The sequence below is a fragment of the Scyliorhinus torazame genome, chromosome 6, assembly GCF_047496885.1.
Source record: "Scyliorhinus torazame isolate Kashiwa2021f chromosome 6, sScyTor2.1, whole genome shotgun sequence".
NCBI classification, from domain to species: Eukaryota; Metazoa; Chordata; class Chondrichthyes; order Carcharhiniformes; family Scyliorhinidae; genus Scyliorhinus; species Scyliorhinus torazame.
The window spans coordinates 103127294-103153294 of NC_092712.1; the positions used below are offsets into that span (position 1 = coordinate 103127294).

Below are 26001 nucleotides of genomic sequence, written 5' to 3' on the forward strand. Positions count from 1 at the left end.
CCTCATGTGCTGAGATATGCATTAACCTGAAAAAAAATCTAGCAAGACATTTCCATCAGCACTTTACAATGCATAAAAATAAGGATACAGTGTACGACTTTAAAACGGGCACTTCATTATCGGTGCCTGGCCTGACCCAATTATCCTCTGACCTTTAACCCTATTTCACCAGAGAACAGGCTTGCCACTTGAATCCTGTCAATTAATCTGACTGACAGGGGACCCCCGCAGTGAGAAGAAAAATCAAGCAGCCTTACTTTTAATTTTTGCAGGACATTTGGCAGCCAATATTCCTTGGTTCCCAATTAACAGCTGCCCCCTCTCCCACCCCACTTACCACAGAATTGCACAGAAATGAACTCCAAGTTAAAACGCAGACCATTGTTACTATTTGCAGGAAAAATTGAGGGGGAAGCAGATTTCTGATACTGTAGTTACAGTGTACCCACAACGCATTGCAAGTGTGACATGAAAAGGTCAATGAACATGCACAAAAGCAATAGCAACAATATGCTTGTTTTACTCAGCACTAGATACTCCTGGGAGATGCTCCACCAGAATATTGACAGCCTCCTGGGCTTTTGACAATTTTTAAAATGTGGTATTACAGGTCAGCAACCTGACTTTAACTTGGAGTTAGCTCTAAGTTTATAATTGACACTGGGATCTAACCTCAAAAGGACATTTTCACCCACCACTTTGCTTTCAAATTCTGTAACTTCTCACATTTGCCAGTCCTTCCCTGTATATATCATATATGGGCTTTGCCTCCTTATTTGCATTGTCACAATTGACAAAAACATACCTCAAGAATTAATCTTTATACTTCTTTGTTCCGAGTTAAGTTTATTTTTTCAGAGCCGTTAACCAGAGGCCTTGGAACTCTTAACACTACCACTGCTCTGTCCTGCCCTGGACTCTCCTGAGCAGCTCTCTCCTGCAGATTTTGTTTTGAGATCTTCTCCATTAGGTAAACTGCCCATTTGAGTCTCTGGTCATCTCTTACTTTAAAAAAATTGATCTTCACAGTTCACTTGCCTTGCTTGTCAGCAGCTGCAAAATCAAAGCAATTCTGCTCCCTGCTTTGGCGCCAACTGCACGTCCCTGAAAGCCGCTTCACGTAAATTCTACATGCAGGGCACGTGATCTACTCTCTGCTGCCATTTCTGGCCGGAAGACTGCATGCAGCCTAATCTGTATCTCCATTTAAAAGGTGGAAATGGCCGCAATTCACCACGCAAAAGCCGGGAATGGCTGTTCGGCACTTTCTCTCATGATCGGGACCACCACGGGAACGGCGGGACCAATCTCCCGACACCTGCCCGTGACCCGCCCTGAGTTTGAAAAACCCTGGCTTAGCGTTTGAGGGATGGTATTGGCACAGTCAACCCTTCTCAGTCGCTTTGAAATCTGCAGCTGCACAATTATTTTCAAACTTAAATGCGGTTGCAATTTCAAAATGCACTTCACACCAGCTGTATCATTTTACTATCCTTTGAGTTTAAGGTGATGGAGCGGTTTTGGAGTCAAAAATTCAATATGACTGCAGCATGAAAGATTCCAGAGATTAATAATGTGTAGATATTTCTATTAATATTGACACTATTGAGCTGACTTATTTTTTGAAATGTCAGCAGGAATGAGAATATGAAATAACTTTATGAAAAGAGAAAACCTGGAAATGTCAGAAATCTTAAGAAAAACTGGAGGTGGATTAGTTTGATGCATATTCCCACCATTCTCTGCTTTATTGCAAAATAGGGTATTTTTTTATTACTATTAGGCCGCTATTTGAATGGAAGGGAAGGGATACATCTGTGAATTTCTTGGAGCATTTTGATCATAAATCTGATTATATTGCACAAAACTGACTGTCTCTTACATGGACATTTTTTTTATGACCTTGCTGATATTTATGCTTGAGCTTTGTAAACATTGGCTTCATTTCGGAAAGATTTCTAATCCTGCATCTGTTCCTGCCAAAAATAACCAAGAGCTAAAATTGGAGCGACTTCAAATTATCAGTAGCCCTAAGAAAATTGACCTTTGTATATCAAGTAGGTGTCACTGGTAGATGGGAAAGGTTTCCACTGTTGCTGAAGGGTTTCCACTGTTGCTTATTGCCGAAACAGAAGGAAGGAAGCAAGAAGATTTGGGGTATTACACTTTTATAACTTGGTTTGATCCAGAACGTCACTGTGAAGTGCTCAATCATGTGTCTGCCTAGAAAGGTAAGCAATACTTTCTATCTAAAATAGCACTTCAATGTTTAGCCACCATAGAACACGGCAGTTACTTCTATAAAGTAAAGCAAACCTCCTTTATAAGTTTAAAATGAGGATTAAAAGTGCTGAAGCCGAATTCTAACAGTTCAGGTGTCATTATTAATGATGTTTAGGATTAAATTTAAAATACAATTATCTATGAATGCAAGATGGACCTCTGGATAATTTTATTTCAGGAGCGCAGACCTTATTAATTAATCACAAGTACAACTGAAAGAGGAACAAACTTGCATTTGTATACAATCTTTCATGGTCTAAGATTACCCCAAAGCATCCCACAGCCAGTGTAGTATTTTTGAATTGTGTTGTAATGCAGACTAGCACAACAAGTTTCCACAAATAACAGTAGAGTTTTATAGCAGCGAAAGAGACCCTTTGACCCTTTGATCTGTGCAAGCTATCAAGCACTTATCTATTCTAATCCCCTTTTCCAGTCCTTGGTCTGTAACCTTGTATGCTATGGCCTTTCATGTGATCATCCAAATGTTTCTTTAATGCTATGAGGGTTCCGACCTCCACCACCCTTTCAAGGTGACAATAAATGACCATATAATCTGTTTTGGTGGTATTGTATTGGCCAGGATACCAGGAGAACTCTACTGCTCCTCGTCAAGTAGTGTGACACCATTGTTTACTTCCACCTGCAAGGGTGCACAGGGCCTAAATTTACCATCTTGTCTGAAAGACAGAACCTCTGACAGTGCAGGTCACCCTCAATATGACACTAAGTGTCAACTTAGATTATGTGCCCAAGTCTTGAGAGTACTAGATCCGATCATGGCTGAGGGTGCTACCACAGAGGCAAGCATTTGCTCGGCATATTATTATTTTACGTTCAATAACTCAAATAAAAATGTAGTCACCATTTTAGTCTTATTTTACTCTTATTCCCTTTGTGATCCCATTGCCTCCAAGATCTTCTCATCTTCCAGGAGGAGCGGCATGGTGGCACAGTGGTTAGCAGTGCTGCCTCACAGTGCTGCCTCACAGCGGTTAAATTCTGGCCTGTGTGGAGTGTGCACTTTCTCCCCGTGTCTGCGTGGGTTTTCCTCCGGTTTCCTCCCAGTCCAAAGATGTGCAGGTTAGGTGGACTGACCATGAAATATTGTCCTTAGTGTCCAAAGATGTACAGTTTAGGTGAGGTTATGGGGATAGGGTGGGTGAGTGGGCCAATGTAGGGTTGGTGCAGATTCGATGGGCCGAATGATATCCTTCTGCACGGTAGGAATTCTATGGTTCTATGAGTGAGCTTACAAGAGTGGTGGGGGAGGGGGGGTCCTACGCCTGTCTTCTTCCTGCATTTGATGGCATTTTAACAGCAGCTGGGTAGGTGGCACATGGCCTAGCCCCCTTAGGCCAATTCCCTTAAGTAGCCAAATAATGGCATACACTGGTGGCCTGCCTGACACGTTTGGGAGTTCCCTCTCTCACGATTTCCCCCAGGGGAGGGGGAGGGGGGCATGCTATATGCCAAACCGGCCCCTACAAGCCCAAATGGAGTCATTTGAGTGATTTCACCTATGCCTGTTCTAGAACGTATCCTTGTTTGATTTCCCCCATCAAATGATAAGGTAGGGGGCTGTATTCTCTGATCCTGGGGCTATGTCCCCACGCCAGCATGGAAACGGTGGTGTTTTATGTCAGAAAAAATGACGCAAAAGGGCCACCGTATTCCCCATTTTGCTGAGGGTTAGAAGGACGGCAGCGTACTGCGTCCGGCCCTAGCTGCCAATACGCCCTGGAGAATTGCCGGGCCCCTAGCCACGCATGCACACACTGGCAACCTGCAGCGGCTGCGCCGTACTACATGGCGGAGGCCGCTCGCGGACCCGGCCTGCAAAATAATGCCCCCCTTCAGCCGGCTTGCACGCCCCGGACAACCCCCGCAGTGTCCCGAGCCCCAAATAATGCCCCCCTGCCCGCGGATCGGCTCTCCCCCGACTGTGGCAGCGCTGGACTGAATACGCAGCTGCCATGCCGAGTTCCCGACGGGTGAGACGACACGCGACCCACGCCGTCGGGAACTTGGCCGGTTGGGGCGGAGCATCGGGAGGGGGCTCAGGCAATGTCCTGATGCCATCGATACGTGGTGCGGAGTACTCTCCGAGTATGCTGCTTTGGAGGGGCCAGGGCATCACGAAAACGGCGCCGCCCCTGATTTGGTTGGAATCGGGTATTCTCTAGCCGATCGGCGAACACGATTTTGCCGTCAGCGACCGGAGAATCCCGATCATGGTTCCTCCATTCATTTTCCTTACCCTGTTAAACATTTCCTTTCAAATATTTTCTGCTTCGCTTTCAAAAGCTGTGATGAGTTCTTTCTCTTGAAGAACAGACATTATCACCTCTTCAGAAAATCCACTCTTGACCTCGCCAACTACCGTTCCATTTCTAACCTCCCTAGTCATTTGAATGAAATGAAATGAAAATCGGTTATTGTCACAAGTAGGCTTCAAATGAAGTTACTGTGAAAAGTCCCTAGTCGCCAAATTCCGGCGCCTGTTCGGGGAGGCTGTTACGGGAATTGAACCGTGCTGCTGGCCTGCTTTGGTCTGCTTTCAAAGCCAGCGATTTAGCCCTGTGCTAAACAGCCCCTTTTTGAAACCCATTTGAAACCCTTCAACAGGTCATTGGCAATAAATCAGGGCCGGGATTCTTCGAGCCTCCACGCCGCAATCGCACTTGGCGCGGGGACAGAGAATGGGCATCAGACCTGCGATCGGGACCGATGCCGCCAATCGCCCGGCCCGGAGAATCGCCTCCGATCGCGCGCATGAGGTCGACGTGGCGCTGATCGGGGGCCATTGAAAGAGTCCCCCGTGGTGATTCTCCGCCGATAACTGGCCTTGTTCTCGCCGGCGTGGTTCACTCTTGGTTCCACCCCGGTGGAAGTTCTGAGTAGTGGCTGCGGTCTCAGTCCGCAACCGCCCTGGTGGGGGGCGGCAGGATCTGTCACCAGGGGGGCCCTCTAAGACAGCCAGGCTCGCGATCGGGGCTACCGATCGGCGGGTGCGCGCGATCTTGGGGGGGCCTATATTGTCGGGTCCGGTCCCGGGTGTGGGTCCGCCATGTTGCGTGGGGCCGCCGCGCGCTTGCGCGGACCCGTGGCTGGACTTGCAGGGCCTTGTATCGGCAGCCAGAGCTGCGAGGAGCACTCCGGGGCCCTGCTAGCCCCCTGTAAAATGAAGAATCACTCTGGACTTTCTCCAGGATAGTCCAGAGTGATTTGTGCTCGTTTTCTCGCGGGCGTGGGATCATAACCCCGTTATCAGAGAATTCTGCCCCAGGATTCCCAATTGGGAATGGAGTGTTGAGGACTAAACGGTTTGACGCTGGGTGCCAAACCCATTGCCTCAGCGCGGTACAAGCACCAGTGGGAGAATGCAAATCGGTGATTAACGGGATGGAAGACAGATTCTCCACCTCCATTCTGCTGTGAAAAAGAGGAAGTAAAAGCACTTAGCTCCTTTTGATGTGATGAAGAGCTGTCAATCATAGCAAAAGTGTTTATAAACATTGTGGTTAGCATCAAAGCAGGGTACTTTAGATGAATTCAGGCGTGGAGGGAAAGATAGGTAAACAATCCACCAAGCAGCTATTTCTAGATCAATAAAACTGCCAATCATTGGCTGATGCAATGTATTGGCACTGTCAAGGGTTTTGAAGCCCATTAAACTATACTTGGCTGAGGAAGCCTCTGACACTTGTAACAGCTGCTGCTTTAAACCTTTTTGTCTGAGGAAGCAGATGTTAGGGAAGGGAAAGTGAAAACATACTGATTTTTCACTCTACTGCCTGGATTGCTGTTCAGCTTTCAGGCAGGCGTGACTGATGGGGGTCTCTGTTGGGGTCTCTTTTGGGGGATCTCTGATGGGGCCTTTGTTGCTGGTTCTGATGCTCCTACCCATATGTGACATGATGTTTAACTTGTCCTACTCGTTTGAAATCCGTGGGATGGCACGGTGGCACAGTGGTTAGCACTGCTGCCTCACAGCTCCAGGGTCCCAGGTTCAATTTCGGCCTTGCTTGACTGTCTGTGCGGAGTCTGCACGTTCTCCCCGTGTCTGCGTGGGTTTCCTCCGGATCCCCCCCGGTTTCCTCCCACAGTCCAAAGATGTGCAAGTTAGGTGGATTGGCCATTCTAAATTGCCCCGTAGTGTCCAAAAAGGATAGGTGTGATTACTGGGTTACGGGGGTAGGGTGGAAGTATGGGCCTAAGTAGGATGCTCTGTCCAAGGGACAGTGCAGACTCGATGGCCGAATGGTCTCCTTCTGCACTGTTGATTCTATGATTCTATGAGTCCCCACTCAGGTGGATGTAAGTGCGCTGGGGGAGGGTGCGCTTGGCTCCTGTGATGGTGGACCTTCAGAGGGAATTGTTTCCAGTGAGCTCAATTCAGCCTCCAACAACACTGACCATTGTCCCTCCTGTATTCCCCTTTTGATCAGAGAACACGTCAGTTACTGTACCTCCCATCTCTCAATATCTGCTTCATCAAACAATTGACTGATGATCAACCGTGATCGACTGATAGCGACTACATGAATGAGGAAATTGCGACCGGACACTTATTTCTTTTTAAAAAATTAATTTACGGGATGTGGGCGTCGCTGGTTAGACCAGCATTCATTGCCCATCCCTACTTGCCCTTCAGAAGGTAGTGTTGCCTTCTTGAACCGCTGCAGTCCGTGAGGTGTAGGTACGCCCAATATGCTATTAGGGAGGGAGTTCCAGGATGTAGCCCCAGCAACAGTGAAGGAACGGCGATATATTTCCAAGTCAGGGTGTTGAGTGTATTGGAGGGGAACGTCCAGATGGTGGCGTTCCCAGGTATCTGCTGTTCTTGTCCTTCTAGATGGCAGAGATCGTGGGTTTGGAAGGTGCTGCCTATGAAACCTTGGTGAGTTACAGCAGTGCTTCTTGTAGATGGTACACACGGCTGCCTCTGTTCGTCGGTAGAGGAGTGTTTGAATGTTTGTGGAAGGGGTAGCAATCAAGCGGGCTTCTTTGTCCTGGATGATGTCGACCTTCTTGAATGTTGTTGGAGCTGTGCTCATCCAGGCAAGTGGACGGTATTCCATTACACTCCTGACTTGTCCCTTGTAGATGGTGGACAGGCTTTGGGGGGGTCAGGAGGTGAGTTATTCGCCATAGGATTCCTGGCCTTTGACCTGCCCTGGTAGCCACAGTATTAATGTGGCTAGTCCAGTTCAGTTTCTGATCAATGGTAACCCCCAGGATGTTGATTGTGGGGGATTCAGTGATGGTAATGCCATTGAATGTTAAGGGGTGATGGTTATATCCTCTCTTTTAGGAGATGGTCATTGCCTGGCACTTGTGTGGCGCAAATGCAACTTGCCACTTGTCAGCCCAAGCCTGGAGTTTGTCCAGGTCTTGCAACATTTAGACATGGACTGCTTCATTATTTGAGGAGTCGCGAATAGTGCTGAACATTGTGCAGTCATCTGCAAACATACCCACTTCTGACCTTATGATGGAAGGGAGATCATTGGTGAAGCAGCTGAAGGCACTGAGGAACTTCTGCAGCGATGTGCTGGGCTGAGATGATTGACCTCCAACTACCACAACCATCTTCCTTTGTGCCAGATATGACTCCAACCAATGGAGAGTTTCCCCCCTGATTCCCATTGACTCCAGTTTAGCTAGTGCTCCTTGATGCCATACTCGGTCAAATGTTGCCTTGATGTCAAGGGCAATCACTCTCACTTCACCTCTGGCATTCAGCTCTTTTGTCCATGTTTGAACCAAGGCTGTAATGAGGTCAGGAGCTGAGTGACCCTGATGGAACCCAAACTGAGCCTCCGTGAGCAGGTTATTTCTGAGTAAGGGCCACTTGATAGCACTGTTGATGACTCCTTCCATCGCTTTGCTGATAATGGAGAGCAGACTGATAAAGTGGTAATTGGCTGGGTTGGATTTGTCCTGTTTCTTGTGTACAGGACACACCTGGGCAATTTTCCACATTGTCGGGTAGATGCCAGTGTTGTAGCTGTACTGGAACAGCTTGGCTAGGGTTGAGGCCAGTTCTGGAGCACAAGTCTTCAGTACTATTGCCGGGATATTATCAGGACCTATAAGCCTTTGCAGTATCCAGTGCCTTTTACCATTTCTTGATATCACGTGAAGTGAATCGTATTGGCTGAAGACTGACATCTGTGATGCTGGGGACCTCTGGAAGAGACTGAGATGGATCATCCACTCGGCACTTCTCGCTGAAGATTGTTGTGAATGTCTTAGCCTTGTCTTTTGCACATATGTGCTGGGCTCCTCCATCATTGAGGAACGGGATATTTGTGGAGCCTCCTCCTCTAGTCAGTTATTTAATTATCCACCACCATTCACAGCTGGATGTGGCAGGACTACAGAGCTTAGATCTTATGCATTAATTGTGCAATCATTTAGCTCTGTCTATTACTTGCTGCTTATGTTGTTTGACACAAGTCGTCCTTTGTTGTAGCTTCAGCAGGTTGACACCTCATTTTTCGGTATGCCTGATGTTGCTCCTGGCATGCACTCCTGCACTCTTCATTCAACCTGGGTTGCTCCCCTGGCTTGGTGGTAATGGTAGAGTGGGGGATAGGCTGGGCCATGAGGTTGCAGATTGTGGTTGAATACAATTTATGCTGCTGCTGATGGCCCACAGCGCCTCATGGATGCCCAGCCTTGAGTCGCTCGATCTGTTCGAAGTCTATCCCATTTAGCACGATGGTAGTGCCACACAACACGGTGGATCCTCAATGTGAAGACGGGACATTGTCTCCACAAGGACAGTGTGGTGGTCACTTCTACCAATACTGTCAGGGACACATGTATCTGCAGCAGGTAGATTGGTAAGGATGATGTGAAGTATGTTTTTCCCTCTTGTTGGTTCCCTCACCACATGCTGCAGTCCTAGTCTAGCAGCTATGTCCTTTAGGACCCGGCCAGCTCGATTCGTACTGGTACCATGTGAGCCACTCTTGGTGATGGACATTCAAGTCGCCCACCCAGAGCATAATTTGCACCCTTGCCACCCTCAGTGCTTCCTCCAAGTGGTGTTCAACATGGAAGATTACTGATTCACCAGCTGAAGGTGGCCAGTACGTGGTGATCAGCAAGAGGTTTCCTTGCCCATGTTTAACCTGAAGCCATGAGACTTCATGGGGTCAAAGTCGATGTTGAGGACTCCAGGGCAGCTCCTGGAAACCTGGGTTTCGGAGCTGGAGCAGCGGCTAGGCACACTGTGGAGCATCCGCAAGGTGGAGAGTATCATGCATAGCACATACAGAGAGGTGGTCAAACTACACGTTCAGACTCCACAGGCAGGAAGGGAATGGGTGACCACTAGGCAGAGCAAGAGAGCTAAGCAGGCAGTGCAGGAATCTCCTGTGGCCATCCCACTGCAAAAGCAGATATACCGGTTTGGATTCTGTTGAGGGGAATGACCTCTCAAGGGAAAGCAGCAACAGCCAAATTCAAAGAAAAAAAGAACAGTACAACTAGTACAGTTGACCAGGGAGAATCAGTTGATGCGTTCAGAAGGCTTTCAACAACGTCTCACATAGCAGATTACTATGTAAAGTTAAAGCGCATGGGATTGCAGGTAGTGCCTAGAGATGGATAGAAAGCTGATTAGCAGGCAAGAAGCAAAAAGTTGGAATAAATAGGTATTTTTCTGATTGGCACAAAGTGACTAGTGGGGTACCGCAGGGATCTGTGCTAGGATCCCAATTGTTCACTTTATATATTAATGACATGGACAAGGCAACTAAATGTATTATCTCCAAATTTGCAGATGATAAAAGTTGGGTGGGAGGGTGAGCTGTAAGGAGGATGCAGGGATGCTTCAGCAGGATTTGGACAGGCTGAGTGAGTGGGCACCTGCATGGCAGATGCAGTATAATGTGGATCAATGTGAGATTATCCATTTCGGTAGCAAAAATAGGAAGGCAGATTATTATTTGAATGGGTGTAAATTGAGAGATGTGGATACTCAGCGAGACCTTGGTGTCCTCGTGCATCAGTCGATGAAAGTAAGCACTCAGACAGCAGGCAGTAAATATGGCGAATGGAATGTTGGCCTTCATAGCACGAGGATTTGAGTACAGGAATAGAGATGTTTTACTGCAATTGTATAGGGCATTGGTGAGGTCACCCCTGGAGTATTGTGTGCGGTTTTTGTGTCCTTATCTGAGAAAGGATGTTCTTGCTATGGAGGGAGTGAAGCAAAGGTTTACCAGGCTGATTCCTGGGATGGCATATGAGGAGAGACTAAATCGGTTAGGATTATATTCATTGGAGTTTAGAAAAGTGAGAGGGGATCTCTTAGAAATTTATAAAAATCTAACAGAATTAGCCAGCGTAGATTCAGAAAGAATGTTCCAGATGGTAGGGAAGTCCAGACCTCGGAGTCATAGTTTGATGATAAAGGGTAAACCTTTTAGGACTGAGGTGATGAGAAATTTCTTCGCCCAGATAGCGGTGAATCTGTGGAATTCAGTACCAGAGAAAGTAGTTGAGGCCAAAACGCTGTGTCATTTCAAAGTGTTAGATGTAGTTCTTGGGGCTAAAGGGATCAAGGGCTTTGGGGGGAAGGCTGGATCAGGTGATTGAACTTGATGATCAGACATGATCATAATGAATAGCGGAGCAGGCTCAAAGGGCCCAAGTTCCTCCTGCTTCTATTTTCGATGTATGTTTCTATGTAAATTCATGGCACTATTCAAGCTCACAAACTGCTCCATTTCATCGATTTTTAGCAGACACCCACAGTATGACTGTCAATCTAGCTTATCCCTAGTACTTTACGAATGTAAACCCGGCAGGTTTGGGACTGCATCATACTGACCCTTGTTACCAGAGATTCCAGTTAGCTGACTGGTTACCTGGTGGAATGGACCAGATCACATTGTGGCCAACTTGGGATGGAACTGTTGGAAATGCATTTAGCTCCATTTTACTACCCAAAGCAAAACATGTTCTAATTTTGTGCAAAATATTGCCCAAACAGGCCATTGAAATTCTGGATCATAGATTATTTCAAATCGGCCCTGAAAAACCTACAAATAGAATCCATAGAATCCGTATAGTGCAGAAGGAGGACATTCGACCCATAAAGTCTGCACCGTCCCTCTGAAAAAGCACTCTAATTAGGCCCACTCCCCCACCCTGTAACCCCCAGCATTGATCACGGCCAATCCAGACAGTCACACAAGACCAGATTCAAACCAGGTCCCTGGCTCGATGAGGTAGCAGAGCTAACCACTGTGCTAGCGTGTCGCCAGTAAAAAAAATTAAAAATAGCCCTTAGCAGATTTGCAGCCTCAGCCTCTGTAATTTCCACAACAGAATAGCCTGAATAAATTGATAGATGGAGCATAACATGTCCTCTCAAAGCTCTCTGCTTCTCTCTGCCCAACATTGAACACTGACAGATGCCTAACTCTCAGCAGCACATAATCGATTGGCTTTACATTCCAACAAGTGTGTTATCTGAGATTTGAACTGAAGATAAACAATAAGTTTCTTTTAACCCTCTCTTTTAACCTCTCCCTTTCTCTCCGCTCCCTCTACGTTACTCTCTAACTCACTCAACCCCCAAGGTCAGTTGGAGATCTCATTTGCTCCGGATTAGCAGATGCCTGTGCCATTAGAGGCACATCAGTAAACCACCTGCAAGAGACTAAAAGGTTCACTGCTGGTAATATGTTTGGGGGTTGTACTGTCTCTGGAAATGTCATCTTATGCTCTTTGATCTTGAACTTTACTGAGTTCCAGATCATGACTCCATCTTGTAATCCTCAGTGGGACCAAGTTTGGCACTTCTGAAGGCTGAGATATTTTCCATGTGCTGCCTCTAAGCTTATCCTGGATTCCTTGAAAGTTGAGGATGCAAGAACTCATCATTGTGACTCTCCACCTGCAGCTTTTCACATCGGTGACCTTATTTGGTGGTGACTGGGGGTGGGGGTGAGAGGGGGCGGTCCTGTGCTTGTCCAGATTTTTGTCCTGCTCCCAATGGAATTTCAGGACATTCCTGTGGACACTCACTAAAATAATGGTAGGAATTCTCCAGAATTGATGAACAACCAGCTCCACTGTTGAAATTAAAATAGAGATTGGATAGGATTAAATCAGAAAATGTAGGAGCAGAAGTAGGCCATTTGGCCCATTTAATGTCATAGAATCATGGAATTTACAGTGAAGAAGGAGGCCATTCGGCCCATCGAGTCTGCACCAGCCCTTGGAAAGAGCACCCTATCTAAGCCCAACCCTGTACTCTATTCCCGTAACCCAGTAACCCCACCCAACCTTTTTTTGGACACTAAGGGCAATTTAGCATGGCCAATCCATCTAACCTGCACATCTTTGGACTGTGGGAGGAAACCAGAGCACCAGAGGAAACACAAGCAGACAAGGGGAGAACATGCAGACTCCTCACAGACAGTGACTCAAGTCGGGAATTGAACCTGGGACCCTGGAGCTGTGAAGCAACTGCGCTAACCACTGTGCTACCGTGCTGCCCATGATAATGTGCTCCACAATTCAGTGAGGTCATGGCAGATCTGGGGCGTCATTCTCCAACCCCCCGCCGGGTCGGAGAATGGCCGTTGGCCGCCGTGAATCCCGCCCCCGCCCCCGCCGAAGTCTCCGGTACCGGAGATTGGGCGGGGGCGGGAATCGGGCCGCGCAGGTTGGCGGGACCCCCCGCTCAATTCTCCGGCCCAGATGGGCCGAAGTCCCGCCCAGAAATTGCCTGTCCCGCCGGCGTAAATCAAAGCTGGTATTTACCGGCGGGACCAGGCGGCGTGGGCGGGCTCCGGGGTCCTGGGGGGGCGCGGGGTGATCTGACCCTGGGGGGGTGCCCCCACGGTGGCCTGGCCCGCGATCGGGGCCCACCGATCCGCGGGCGGGCCTGTGCCGTGGAGGCACTTTTTCCCTTACGCCTCCGCCACGGCCTCCACCATGGCGGAGGCGGAAGTGACTCTCCCCACTGCGCATGCGTGGGAAACTGTCAGCGGCCGCTGATGCTCCCGCGCATGCGCCGGGAAACTGTCAGCGGCCGCTGATGCTCCTGCGCATGCGCCGCATTTCCGCGCCAGCTGGCGGGGCAACAAACGCCATTTCCGCCAGCTGGCAGGGCGGAAATCCCTCCGGCGTCAGCCTAGCCCCTCAATGTTGGGGCTCGGCCCCCAAAGATGCGGAGCATTCCGCACCTTTGGGCCGGCGCGATGCCCGTCTGATTGGCGCCATTTTTGGCGCCAGTCGGCGGACATCGCGCCGTTGGGGGAGAATTTCGCCCCTGATGTCATAATCCTCAACTGCACTTTCCTGACTTAACCCTATAACTCTTGATTCCCTTACTGATTATAAATATGTTTATCTCAGCTCTGAACATACTTAACCCAGCTTCTACAACTCCTTGCAGTAACGAATTTGGCAGATTCACTGCCCTCTGAGAGAAGAAATTCCTCCTCACCTCTGTCTTAAATGGGCTACCCCTTGCTCTGAGAATATGCCGCCTGGTCCTAGACTCTCCCGTAAGAGGAAATAACCTCTCAGCATCTACCCTATCAAGCCCCCGAAGAACCCTGTAAGTCGCAATAAGATTGCCTCTCATTCTTCTGAACTCCAATTAAATTCCAATGAGACTTTAATGTAGTTTCTGTTCCACTAGATAGTACTTGCCTAATTGGCATTCAGTTAGTGAACTCTTATTTTGTTATTGGAAATTGGCAATTGACTGGTCAGAGCAAATGTGTTTCACTGTGAAGGTTAATGAGATGGAAACAGCAATTAATCTAATTTTATTAGTAATATTGATGTAGCTGCTCAAAAGATGGATACAAAAGAAGATAGAAAGTATGACAGGCTCCTCAGTTTGCCAAGCCTAATCTCTCCACAGCCCTATTTAGGATGGAACCCAACCACTCAATCTTTTAAGGAAGACAACCAATCATTGGTACAGTGCAGGAGAAGAACAAACACTGTAAAATGCCTCCCCATCTCCTGAAGACAATAATTCTTGCATTTAAAGTGCCTTATCAGATTAGAACATCTTAAGTCACTTCCCATAACAAATTTGTTTGGAGTGAGGTGAATGTAGTTAATGTTTACTGATGCCAGCCTAAATCCTGATGCCATTAAATTATGGCTGATCACATTCCGCAGTTGTTTGATTTAATAGCACAAAATCCATGTTTTTATGGAAGAGTATTTTATCATCTGTGTATATTCCTATAGCTATTATTCAACAAAATGGCTACTTTTAAAAGGAGTTAATTGATATGTTACTAATTAGTAAGATGGTGGCATAGTGGTAATGTTACTGGAGGCCTGGGCTGATGCTCCCGCGCATGCGCCGCCCGGCAATGTCATTTCCGCGCCAGCTGGCGGGGCACTTCTGCCAGCTGGCGGGGCGGAAATCAGTCCAGCGCGGGCCTAGTCCCGCAAGGTTAGGGCTGGGCCCCTGAAGATGCGGAGGATTCCGCACCTTTGGGACAGCGTGATGCCTGACTGATTTGCGCCGTTTTTGGCGCCGCTCGACGGACATCGAGCTGATACCGGAGAATTTCGCCTCTGATTCCAGAACCATAGGAATGTGTTTGGTTCTTAACTGCCCTCTGAGATGCCCTCTGAGATGGTGCAGCAAGCCACTCAGTTGTATAACATTGCCACAGAAAAATTGAGTAAGAATAAAAGCAAATGGATCACCCAGCATCAGTGAGGCACTGCAAAAGGCACACCCTGCCTTGTTGACCCTATGTCCTCCTCACAAACAACTGAGAAATGTGGAAATATTGGGAGAGCTCTCCCACAGACTTATCAAACAATTGCCTGACATGAGCAAACTCACCAAATTGTACCTTACAGCCAATCTCCCAGGCTCCTTCATCACTATTCCTGGGAATATCCTGTCCCTCTGGCAGGACAAATGTCCAGGGCAAACAACAAGGGGGATAGAGGACAGCCCTGTCTAGTCCCTCTTTGAACAATAAAATTCATCAACCATAGACTGTTAGTGAATACAGCTGCCACAGGTGATACAATAGTTGAATACACTTAAGAAAGTCCTCACCCAGACTTCCAGTGGTGACTATGAGGTGAATAGTTACACACACGGTGTCTCCCTCCTGGGGATTTGGTTTTTTGGCCCGTTCTGCCCGGTTAGCAGGTGATATTTTGGAGGAAATTGGTGATGTATGAGAGAATAAGATTCCCTCTTGCAAGTGATGTCGGGTGGATACAATGCAAGACAAACGTCGGGCAAGGGATCCTTGTGAATTAGAAGTTCCTCGAGTTCCAGAAGGGGAGAAAATGGCGGAGGTTTCTGTGGCATAGATGCCCCTTACTGGACAACCAAGATGTTGGTGGACTCCTTAACAAACAAATTTAAAAGCAGCGACAGGTGGTCGCTGAGGATCTGGTGAAGACGATTGAGGGAGCTGTGGCACCTGTTCAGATGTTCTTGGACAAAGTGGATCAGCAGATAGAGGTACATGAGGGGATGATCAAGAAGGTGGAGGAGGCACTCACTGACCATAGTCATTGGATTGTCTCTTTGAGGCAGAGGGGGCATGCTGGCAGAGGAGCGGAGGGCAGGAGGGCATTAAACGCCAAGGTTGATGATCTGGAGAATCACTCCAGACGGCAGAACTTCTGAATTGTTGAGTTACCGGAGGACCTTGAAGGTACAAGCGCCATGGATTACATCTTCAAGATGTTTGGAAAATTGATGGGGGAGGGGATCTTTCCAACCCCTCTTGAGTTGGACTGCGCCCATTGATCATTGAGGCAGAAGCTCAGATCGGTGGAGCCACCACGGGCAATAATAGTCAGATTCCATAGATACCTGGACAATGAGCCTCAGATGGGCGAAGGACAATTGAGATGGTCGATGGGAGGGCTATGCCATCAGAATATACAAGGACATTGGAGCAGAGTTGGCAAGTAGGTGTGCCACGTTTAATAAGGCAAAGGCTGTGCTCTGTAAGAACAATATGTGATTTGGGATGGTGTACCCAGGTTGCCTTCAGGTCACCGACAAGGACAGAAACTATTATTTCAATGTACAGGAGGAAACAAATGACTTTGTTAATAGACACGGATTGGGGGGAACTAAAGTATTTGAGGACCATGGTCTTTGCTATTCGTTTATTGTTAAGGTCTCCTGTATTTGTATTTTCGTATGATATTGATGTAAAGGTGGAGAAAGGGCACGGTGTTGTGATAGGGCTTGTTGGTAGGGGTTGTATCTGGGTCAAATTGGGAGTTGCTTGTTGCATTGTTGGAGTTGTTTGGGGGGTGGGGATTTGGGTGTTATTCGCTTTTTTTCTTTTCTTCCTATAATGTTTGGTATTAAACTTGGGTTTGGGTAGGGGCTGATTGTTGATTCAATGTTTGAAAGACTTTGACTTTTTCCTTGGGTGGGGGTCACCCTGCTAGCAGTATAGCTAGTAAACGAGGGTGGAGAGGGGGAGTTGGTTCTAGCTGGTTACCTACTGGGTTTTTTCTTTTATTCTCCAAGTAATGAGCAAAGGTTTTTTTGTTATTGTTTTGTTTGGTGTGGGGAGGGGAGATTTCTGGTTCTCGGTGGGTTGTTGTCTGGTGTCCGGGAAGGGGTGGGGGGGGGGGGGATGAGAGAGGGGAGAGGCTCGATAGGTCGAGTCCCAAGTCCTTCACTACATTGGGGGTGACAAAGGAGTTGTTGGTGTTCATGGATCAGATGGAGGGGGGGGGGCAGACCCTTGGAGATTTAGGTATCCGAGCGATAAGGAGTTTTCTTTCTTTTCCCACGTCCATTAGGTTTACACCTGGATTGATTTTTTTGTGGTGAGTAGGACTCTACTCCCTGAGGTTAGGGGGGGGCGAGGTTCTCAGCAATCGTTACATCGGATCATGCCCCACATTTTGTGGACCTGTTGTTGGAGCTGGGCTGCCCTCAGCGACCCCGGTGGAGGTTGGACTCAGCGTTGCTCACTGATGAGGAATTTTGCGAGCGTGTATCCCCTGCTATTGGGGAGTACCTTCCACGCTCTGGGAAGCACTGAAGGTGATTATTAGAGGAGAGATAATTTCTTATAAGGCTTACAGGAATATATCTGGGAAGGTGGAGAGGCAGAGGCTGGTGGATTCTATCCTTGAGCTGGAGTACCAAATCTCGATTACCCCAACACCGGAGCTTTTGGTAGAGAGGAAGTAATTGCAGATGGATTTCGATTTGTTGTCCACGGGGAAGGCGGTGAGCCAGCTGTGGTGTTTGAGGGTGTCGTTCTATAATTCTGGGGAGAAGGCCAGCCATCACCAGCTGAGGCGGCAGGTTGCCTCCCGGCTGATAGTTCAGGTTATGGACTCGGGTGGCGGGTCGATTTCTGCCCATGAGAAGGTTAACAAAGACTCCTATGTCAGACTCCTATTCATTGTCTATAGCTCCACCTTCAACACCATGATCATAGCCAAGCTCATATCAAAACTCCAAAACCTCGGACTCAGCTCCTCCCTCTGCAACTGGATCCTAGGCTTTCTGACCCATAGATCACAATTGGTAAGGATAAACAATGACACTTCCTCCACGATAGCCCTCAATACCGGGGCCCTGCAAGGCTGCATACTCAGCTCTCTAATATACTCCCTGTACACACATGACTGTGTGACAAAATTCAGCTCCAATTCCAACTACAAGTTTGCTGATGACACGGCCTTAGCGGGTCAGATTTAAAACAATGATGAGTCAGAGTACAGGAGGGAGATAGAGAACCTATTGGAGTGGTGCAACGACAACAATCTCTCCTCAATGTCAGCAAAACTAAGGAGCCAGTCGACTTCAGGAAGTGAAGTGCCATGCATATCCCTGCCTGCATCAAGGATGCCGAGGTGGAGCTGGTTGACAGCTTCAAATTCCTAAGTGTGCACATCACCAACAATTTGTCCTGGTCCACACACGTCGACGCTACGACCAAGAAAGCACAACAGCGCCGATACCTCCTCAGGAAACTAAGGAAATTCAGCATGCCCACATTGACTCTTACCAATTTTTACAGATGCACCATAGAAACCATCCTATCTGGCTGCATCACAGTCTGATATGGCAACTGCTCGTTCAAGACCGTAAGAAACTACAGAGAGTCGTGAACACAGCCCAGTCCATCACACGAACCATCCTCCCATCCATTGACTCTGCCAACACCTACTGCTGCCGCTGACAAACGAGCAGCATAACAAGGATCCCTCCCATACGGGTCATTCTCTCTTCCATCGGGAAGAAGGTGCAGAAGTCTGAGAACATACACCACCAGTTTCAAAGACAGCTTCTTCCCCGCTGTTAACAGGCTCTTGAATTGCCCTCTTATGGACTGAACTGATCTCTCGACACATCTTCTTTGCTGTTGCAGCTCTACATTCAGTATGCTCCACCTGATGTCTATGTCAATGTATTTACATTGTGTATTTATCATATATCCTTTGGTTTTTCATGTATGGAACGTTCTGCCTGGACTGTACGCAGAACACTACTTTTCACTGTACCTCGGTACACGTGGCAATAAATCTAAATCCAAATCTAAATTTAATAAGGTGTTTGAGGCCTTTTACCATAGTCTGAGCCTCCGGAGGAGGATTCGATAGTGTTAAACGTTTTGATGGGTTAACCTTCCCGGAGGTGAAACAGGACAGAAGGCAGGAGCTGGAGTGCCGATTGGACTGGAGGAGATCATGAATTATATTTGTTTAATTCAGACGGGCAAAGCACCTGTTCCAGATGGATTCCCAATCAAATTTTATAAACAGTTTGCTGGTCTGTTGGTTCCACTTCTGTGCGATACGTTCAATGATTTTCTGTCCCAAGGGGTGTTGCCGGCCACGCTGGCGCAGGCATCGATTTTCTTGACTCTGAAAAGGGAAGAGGATCCTACAGAGCGAGGGCCATACTGAGCTATTTCTCTGCTAAACGCTAACGCTAAGTTGCTGGTTAAGGTGTTGGTGACTCGTTTGAAACCCTGCCTGCCGGAGGTGATTTCGGAGGGGCAGACAGGATTTGTTCAGAGACGGCAGTTATTGCCCATCACTCGGATATTGTTGAATGTAATGTTGTCGCCTTTCTCAGTGACCGGAGTCAGAGGTAATTATTTCGATGGATGGGGAAAAAGCATTAGACAGGGTTGAGTGGAGGTACCTCTTCGAGATTTGGGGGCAGTTTGGCTTTGGGCCAAAATTTACATCTTGGATTAAGCTTTTGCATAGGGCCCCCACTGTGAGTGTTTGTACTGATCCTTTGAGCCCAGGGTACATTCTGCTGAACAGGGGTACAAGGCAGGTATGCCCATTATCTCCGTTGTTGTTTGCTTTAGCGATTGAGCCACTAGCTATTGCACCGAGGTAGTCTACCAGTTGGAGGGGCATAGAGCATGGAGGGAGGGAACATAGGGGGCACGATTCTCTGAAATGGAGACAGTGTTCGCGCCATCGTGAACGCTGTTGAGGTTCACGACGGTGCAAAATGGCCCCTATCCCGACCGATTCAGGGCCTGAAGATGGGCTAGGGGCAGCGCCGCGTCATTTACGCGTGCCAGGCCTTGGCGCCACGTAAAGGCGGCGCCGCATACATGACGTGGCCGGCGCCGCATAACTGCCGTCACGCGCGCATGCGTGGTTGCCGTCCTCCCTGAGTCCGCCCCGCAAGAAGATGTCAGACGAATCTTGCGGGGCTGCGGAAGAAAGGAGGTCTGCCTTCAGAGAGGCCGGCCCGACGATCGGTGGGCACCGATCGCGGGCCAGACCGCATTTGAGGCCCCCCCCGGTGCAGGATCCGCCCTCGCCCCCCGCAGGCTGCCCCCCCCAGCGTTCCTGCGCTGTTCCCGCCGGCAGCGACCAGGTGTGGACGGCGCCGGGCGGAACCTGCCGTTTTGGGCAGGTTGCTCGGCCCATCCGGCACTGAGAATCGCGGGGGGTACCGGTAAATCGCCATTTTGGCTGTCTCGGGCGATTCACTGGACCGCGCCGCGCAAAACGCGATTGTGCCGATCTGGCCGCTTCCGTGAATTGTGGGAGGGCATCACCTGCGCGCGGGGAAATTTGGAGACCCAGACTATTCTCCCAACTGGCGCGGAAGTGGAGAATCGCACCCAGGGTGTCCTTATTTGCGGATGATTTACTGTTATACATCACGGACCCACTTTCCAATGTGGGGGAGATAATGGAGGTGCTCAGGAAGTTTAGCCCCTTTCCAGGTATAAGCTAAACCAGGGCAAAAGTGAATTTTTTCCAGTGAACCCCCCGGAGAGAGGAGCACATCTGGGGAGGCTACCGTTACATCCGGCCAGGACTAATTTCCAGTATCTGACAATTCAGTTGGCCCATAATTGGGCCTTGCTCCATAAACTTAACTTGACCAATCTGGTGGATGGGGTGAAAGCTGATTTGAAGAGGTCGGATGCCCTTCCTTTGACCTTGGCAGGAAGAGTACAGAAGTGAAGATAAATATTCTCCCAAGGTTTCTGTTTCTGTTCCAGTGTCTCCCAGTCTTTCTCTCTCAGGTTTTCTTTGGCAGGGTCAATAGGTTAATATCTACTTTTGTATGGGTGGGTAAGACGCTCAGATTCACAGGACATTTCTGCAAATGGATAGACAATCGGGGCTGTTTGCACTACCTAATCTGCTGTCTTATTACTGGGTGGCAAACATTGAGAAGGAGTGGGGGTTGGTTTAAGGATGCAGAATCTATGTGGGGATGGATGGGTGGATGGAGGAGACTTTGTGCATAGGATCGAGTCTGAGAGCCCTTGTTACTGCTCCACTCCATTTCTCTCTGAGATAATTTTCGTCGAGCCCATGGTAATAGCCTCTTTGAGCATTTGGAGACAATTTAGGCAACATTTTAAATTAGACCCTATGGCACTTTTGGCGCCAATTTGCAGGAATGGGATTCCCCTGTACCTGGCAGGGCAGGGGGTCCCAGCGGGACGAAGTGGCGTGAACCACTCCGGCGTCGGGCCGCCCCAAAGGTGCGGAATGTTCCGCACCTTCAGGGGCTAGGCCCGCCCCGGAGTGGTTGGCGCCCCGCCGACCGGCGGAATAGGGGCTTGCCGCGAGTCGGCGCATGCGCAAGAGCACCAGCGCGTGCTGGCGTCATCCCCGCGCATGCGTCAAGGGATTCGCTTCCGCACCGGGAATGGCGGAATACCACAGCCTCTGGTGCGGGACAATAGAGTGCCCCGCCGGCACAGGCCGCCTGCGGATCGGTGGGCCCTGACCACGGGCCAGGCCACCGTGGGGGCACCTCCCGGGCATGATCCCCCCGCGACCCCCCCAAGAACCCCGGAGCCAGCCCGCACCGCCAGGTCCTGCTGGTAAGGGACCTACTCTAATTTACGCCGGTGGGACTGGCAAAGAACGGGCAGGACTTCGGCCCATCGCGGGCCGGAGAATTCGGTTAGCCCCGGGGCCCATTGAGTCGCGCCGGACCCCGCCATTCTCCGAGGCGGGTTGTGCGACTCACGCCGGGGCAATTTTATGGGGGCGGGAGAATTAGGAGGACGGCGGGGGCGGGATTCACGCTGACCCCCGGCGATTCTCCCACCCGGCGGGGGGTCAGAGAATCGGGTTTGTGTCATCTGTTTTAGATTCAATGTTCAGGGCATGGGAGAGGGAGGGATTGGCGAAGTTTAGGGACATGCTTTTGGAGGGTAGGTTTGCTGGTCCCGATGAGATTTTGCAGAAGTTCCAGCTCCTGAGAGGGAATGTATTCAGATAAGATCAGGTTTACAATTGTGTATGCAAGGAGCTTCCTTCAGTGCCCCTGGTAGTGGCACTCTCGCTTATGGATAGGGTTCTGTCCTTGGACGAGCCACGCGTGGGAAGGATCTCAGACATTCATGGGCAGTTGTTGGCAACCGAGCAGGCATCACTGGAAGAAGTAAAGAAGAAATGGGAGGGTGAGCTGTTCTTCGGGGAGGGGGGGGGGGGGGGGGGGGGGGAGTGATGGACTGGGACACTTCATAGGGTTTACTTCACCTCCTTGTGTGCAGGGTTAAGTCTGATACAGGTGTGAGCGGTGCTCTATGTTCTGGTCCTGCCCCAAGCTTTTACATTTTTGTGTCTCCTTTTTTGAGACAATGTCAAGGATTCCGGGTGTTAAACTGGATCCCTGCCCATTGATGGCCATTTTTAGAGTGTTGGACTCGCCGGTGTTGCAGACAGGGACGAAGGCAGATGTCTTGGACTTAGCCTCGCTAATAGCCCAGAGGTGAGCCTTGCTTGGGTGAAGATCTCTGGTGCCACCTGAGGCTTTGGCCTAGTTAGGGGAACTGATAAAATTTATGTACCTTAAGAAGATCAAGTATGAGGAGGACGGTGGATGGGTTTTACTCAAGGTGGCAGCCGTTCATTATCTTTTTCAAGGAGCTGGTCACTGTCAGGTGTTAGGGGATGGGGGAGTGTTGGTTAGTCTATTAGGGTTTCCTTTGTGGAGGGTAGGGGCGGGTCCTGGGGGGGGGGGTAGCCTTGGTATAAACTGGGTTAGGGTGGGTTGTGTTGGGATTATTGTTGTAATATTAAAAATTAACCTCCTTCGACAATTGCCTGTTGAGTGCCTTCTTATTCTTCTCCTCTGCTTCTGTTGGACAAACTTCCAGCCGGAGCTGGCTTTCCAACATCTTACGTCTTTTATCAGCTGTGTCAGAAATAATCAGCCCTCTAGCATAAACCTTACACATCTCCCACGAAATGGAAGGGGAAATACCAGGGGCCGAGTTGACTGAGAGAAAAAAACTCAAACTATTTTTAAAAAATGCATGGTAAAGTATGTATCTCTTGTCAGGGAGACATCAAACCACCATGTTCTTCACCCAGGGGTTGGGGGGGTGTGGGGAGGTGCATTGGAGGGGGGGGGGGGGGCTGCGTGGTAGCCTTCAAGCAAAAATTCCAGGAAAATGGGGATATGGTCCAAGATTAAAATACTACCTGTAGTGCACAAAGATACTAGGTACTATCTCCATCGGCACAAAGAAGGAAGCAACTTTAGTATGACACTGATGAGGAGCTGAAAAGAAAGTAAAGTCTCTATCCCTAGAGTGTAGGGTCCTCCATAAACCCCACCTCCTCACATGCTGAGGGCATGGCCCTAGTTAGAGAGTCCGAGGGTTCCTAGTAACCGGTGTAAAAGTCCTTCCTGTTATTTCCTTTGTTCTCATTTCTTTTATTTTATTATTTTTGATTCGTGGATCCACAATCGGGATGTGCCTTTCAGGAGAAGACTCAAGCTGAAGCAGTCTGCTTGTCAGGTTCAATTCCCGTACCAGCCTCCCCGAACAGGCGCCGGAATGTGGCGACTAGGGGCTTTTCACAGTAACTTCATTTGAAGCCTACTTGTGACAATAAGCGATTTTCATTTCATTCCAAGTGGTGGCTAGGGTGCCTAACTGTAAGGTCTATTTGAACGACATGACAGTTTACAGTGACACATAGAAGGAGCATGTAGGACAATTGGATGAGTTATTTAAACAATTGCAATTGACCAATTTAGTTATCAATTTGGCCAAAAGCGAGTTTGCCAAAGGACACGTGACCTACTAGGGCACATTGTGGGACAGGGACGAGTGGTACCCAGAACAGCCAAGGTGTTCATTACGAGATTTCCCCATACCCAAAATGAAACAGGAGATTATGAGATTCCTAGGCATGTGCGGGTTCTATAGAAAATTTGTATCTAACATCAGTACCATAGTGGTACTTTTGGCCAATGTATTGCAGAAACAAGCAAAAATGGTTTAATCCACAAAATAATAAAAGAAAAGAAATGGGAACAAAGGAAAAATACATATAAAATACAAAGAAAATAGAAACAGGAGGAGGCTATTCGGCCCTTTGAGTCTGCTCCGTCATTCATTATGATATGGCTGATGATCAAGTTCAATACCTGATTCAGCCTTTCCCCATGTCTCCTGATCCCTTTAGCCTCAAGAATGACAAGCAGCTTTTGAGAAATTGAGGGCCATATTGGTAAGTGAACCAGTGTTGGACGCTCCTAATTTTTCCAAAACCTTTAAAATGGCCATGGATGCCAGCGACCTGGGGGCAGGAACAAAGAACAAAGAAAAGTACAGCACAGGAACAGCCCTTTGGCCCTCCAAGCCTGCGCCAACCATGCTGCCCGTCTAAACTAAAATCTTCTACACTTCCGGGGTCCGTATCCCTCTATTCCCATCCAATTCATGTATTTGTAAAGATGCCCCTTAAACGTCACTATCGTCCCTGCTACCACCACCTCCTCCGGCAGCGAGTTCCAGACACCCACCACCCTCTGTGTAAAAAACTTGCCTCACTGAGTGCTGAATTTGGTGCTTTTTGAGTGCGATAGTGAGAGTTTGGTGACCGAGGGAGTTAGGTGAGGAGGGAGTAAGGTGCTCCTTTCATTTTGTTTCCGACATTTCCGCAAAGAGTGCGAAGAGAGCCAGGAGTTTACAGGAAGTGTAGCTGACTGGGAGCAGAGTCGGAGGGCGGAGATCTAGTTAGTCCACACAGCAGCTATATTCTTTAAGGTAAGAGGGGATGGAGGCTAGGCCAGTTACATGCTCCTCCTGTAGGATGTGGGTGGTGAGGGATACCACCGGTGTCCCCACTGACTATACCTGCGGGAAGTGCACCCAACTTCAGCTCCTCAAAGACCGTGTTAGGGAACTGGAGCTGAAGCTGGATGAACTTTGGATCATCCGGGAGGCAGAGGGGGTGATTGAGAAGAGTTACAGGGAGGTAACCACACCCAAGGTACAGGACAAGAATAGCTGGGTTACAGTCAGGGGGAAAACAACAAACAGGCAGACAGTGCAGGGATCCCTCGTGGCCGTTCCCCTTCAAAACGAGTATACCGTTTTGGATGCTGTTGGGGGGGGATGACCTACCGGGGGAAGGCCCTAGCGGTCAGGTCTCTGGCACGGAGTCTGGCTCTGGGGCTCAGAAGGGAAGGGGGAAGAATAGAAAAGCAATAGTTGTAGGAGATTCAATGGTTAGGGGAATAGATAGGAGATTCTGTGGTCGCGAGCGAGACTCCCGGAAGGTATGTTGCCTCCCGGGTGCCAGGGCCAGGGATGTCTCGGATCGTGTCTTCAGGATCCTTAAGGGGCAGGGGGAGCAGCCAGAAGTCGTGGTGCACATTGGTACCAACGACATAGGTAGGAAAAGGGGTGTGGAGGTAATAAACAAGTTTAGGGAGTTAGTCTGGAAGTTGAAAGCCAGGACAGACAGAGTTGTCATCTCTGGTTTGTTGCCGGTGCCACGTGATAGCGAGGCTAGGAATAGGGGGAGAGTGCAGTTGAACACGTGGCTGCAGGAATGGTGTAGGAGGGAGGGCTTCAGGTATTTGGATAATTGGAGCGCATTCTGGGGAAGGTGGGACCTGTACAAGCAGGACAGGTTGCATCTGAACCAGAGGGGCACCAATATCCTGGGAGGGAGGTTTGCTAGTACTCTTCGGGAGGGTTCAAACTAATTTGGCAGGGGAATGGGAACCGGATTTGTAGTCCAGCAACTAAGGTAGCCGATATTCAGGACGCCAAAGCATGTAATGAGGCAGTGGGGAAGGGAACACTGACAAAGGAGAGTATTTGCAGGCACGGAGATGGGTTGAAGTGTGTATACTTCAACGCAAGAAGCATCAGGAATAAGGTGGGTGAACTTAAGGCATGGATCGGTACTTGGGACTACGATGTGGTGGCCATCACGGAA

General features: G+C 48.9%; 1 protein-coding gene across 1 annotated transcript in view; it reads left to right on the top strand.

Annotated features, from left to right (window-relative positions):
* Positions 1–2198: 2198 nt before the first annotated feature.
* LOC140424925 (ras suppressor protein 1) overlaps positions 2199–26001 on the top strand; it is a 153945-nt gene continuing 130142 nt past the window's right edge. The window contains exon 1 of the mRNA XM_072508597.1: positions 2199–2231. Within this exon, the coding sequence (XP_072364698.1) occupies positions 2214–2231 (18 nt within the window). The 5' untranslated portion in view covers positions 2199–2213. The remainder of the gene's footprint in view (positions 2232–26001) is intronic.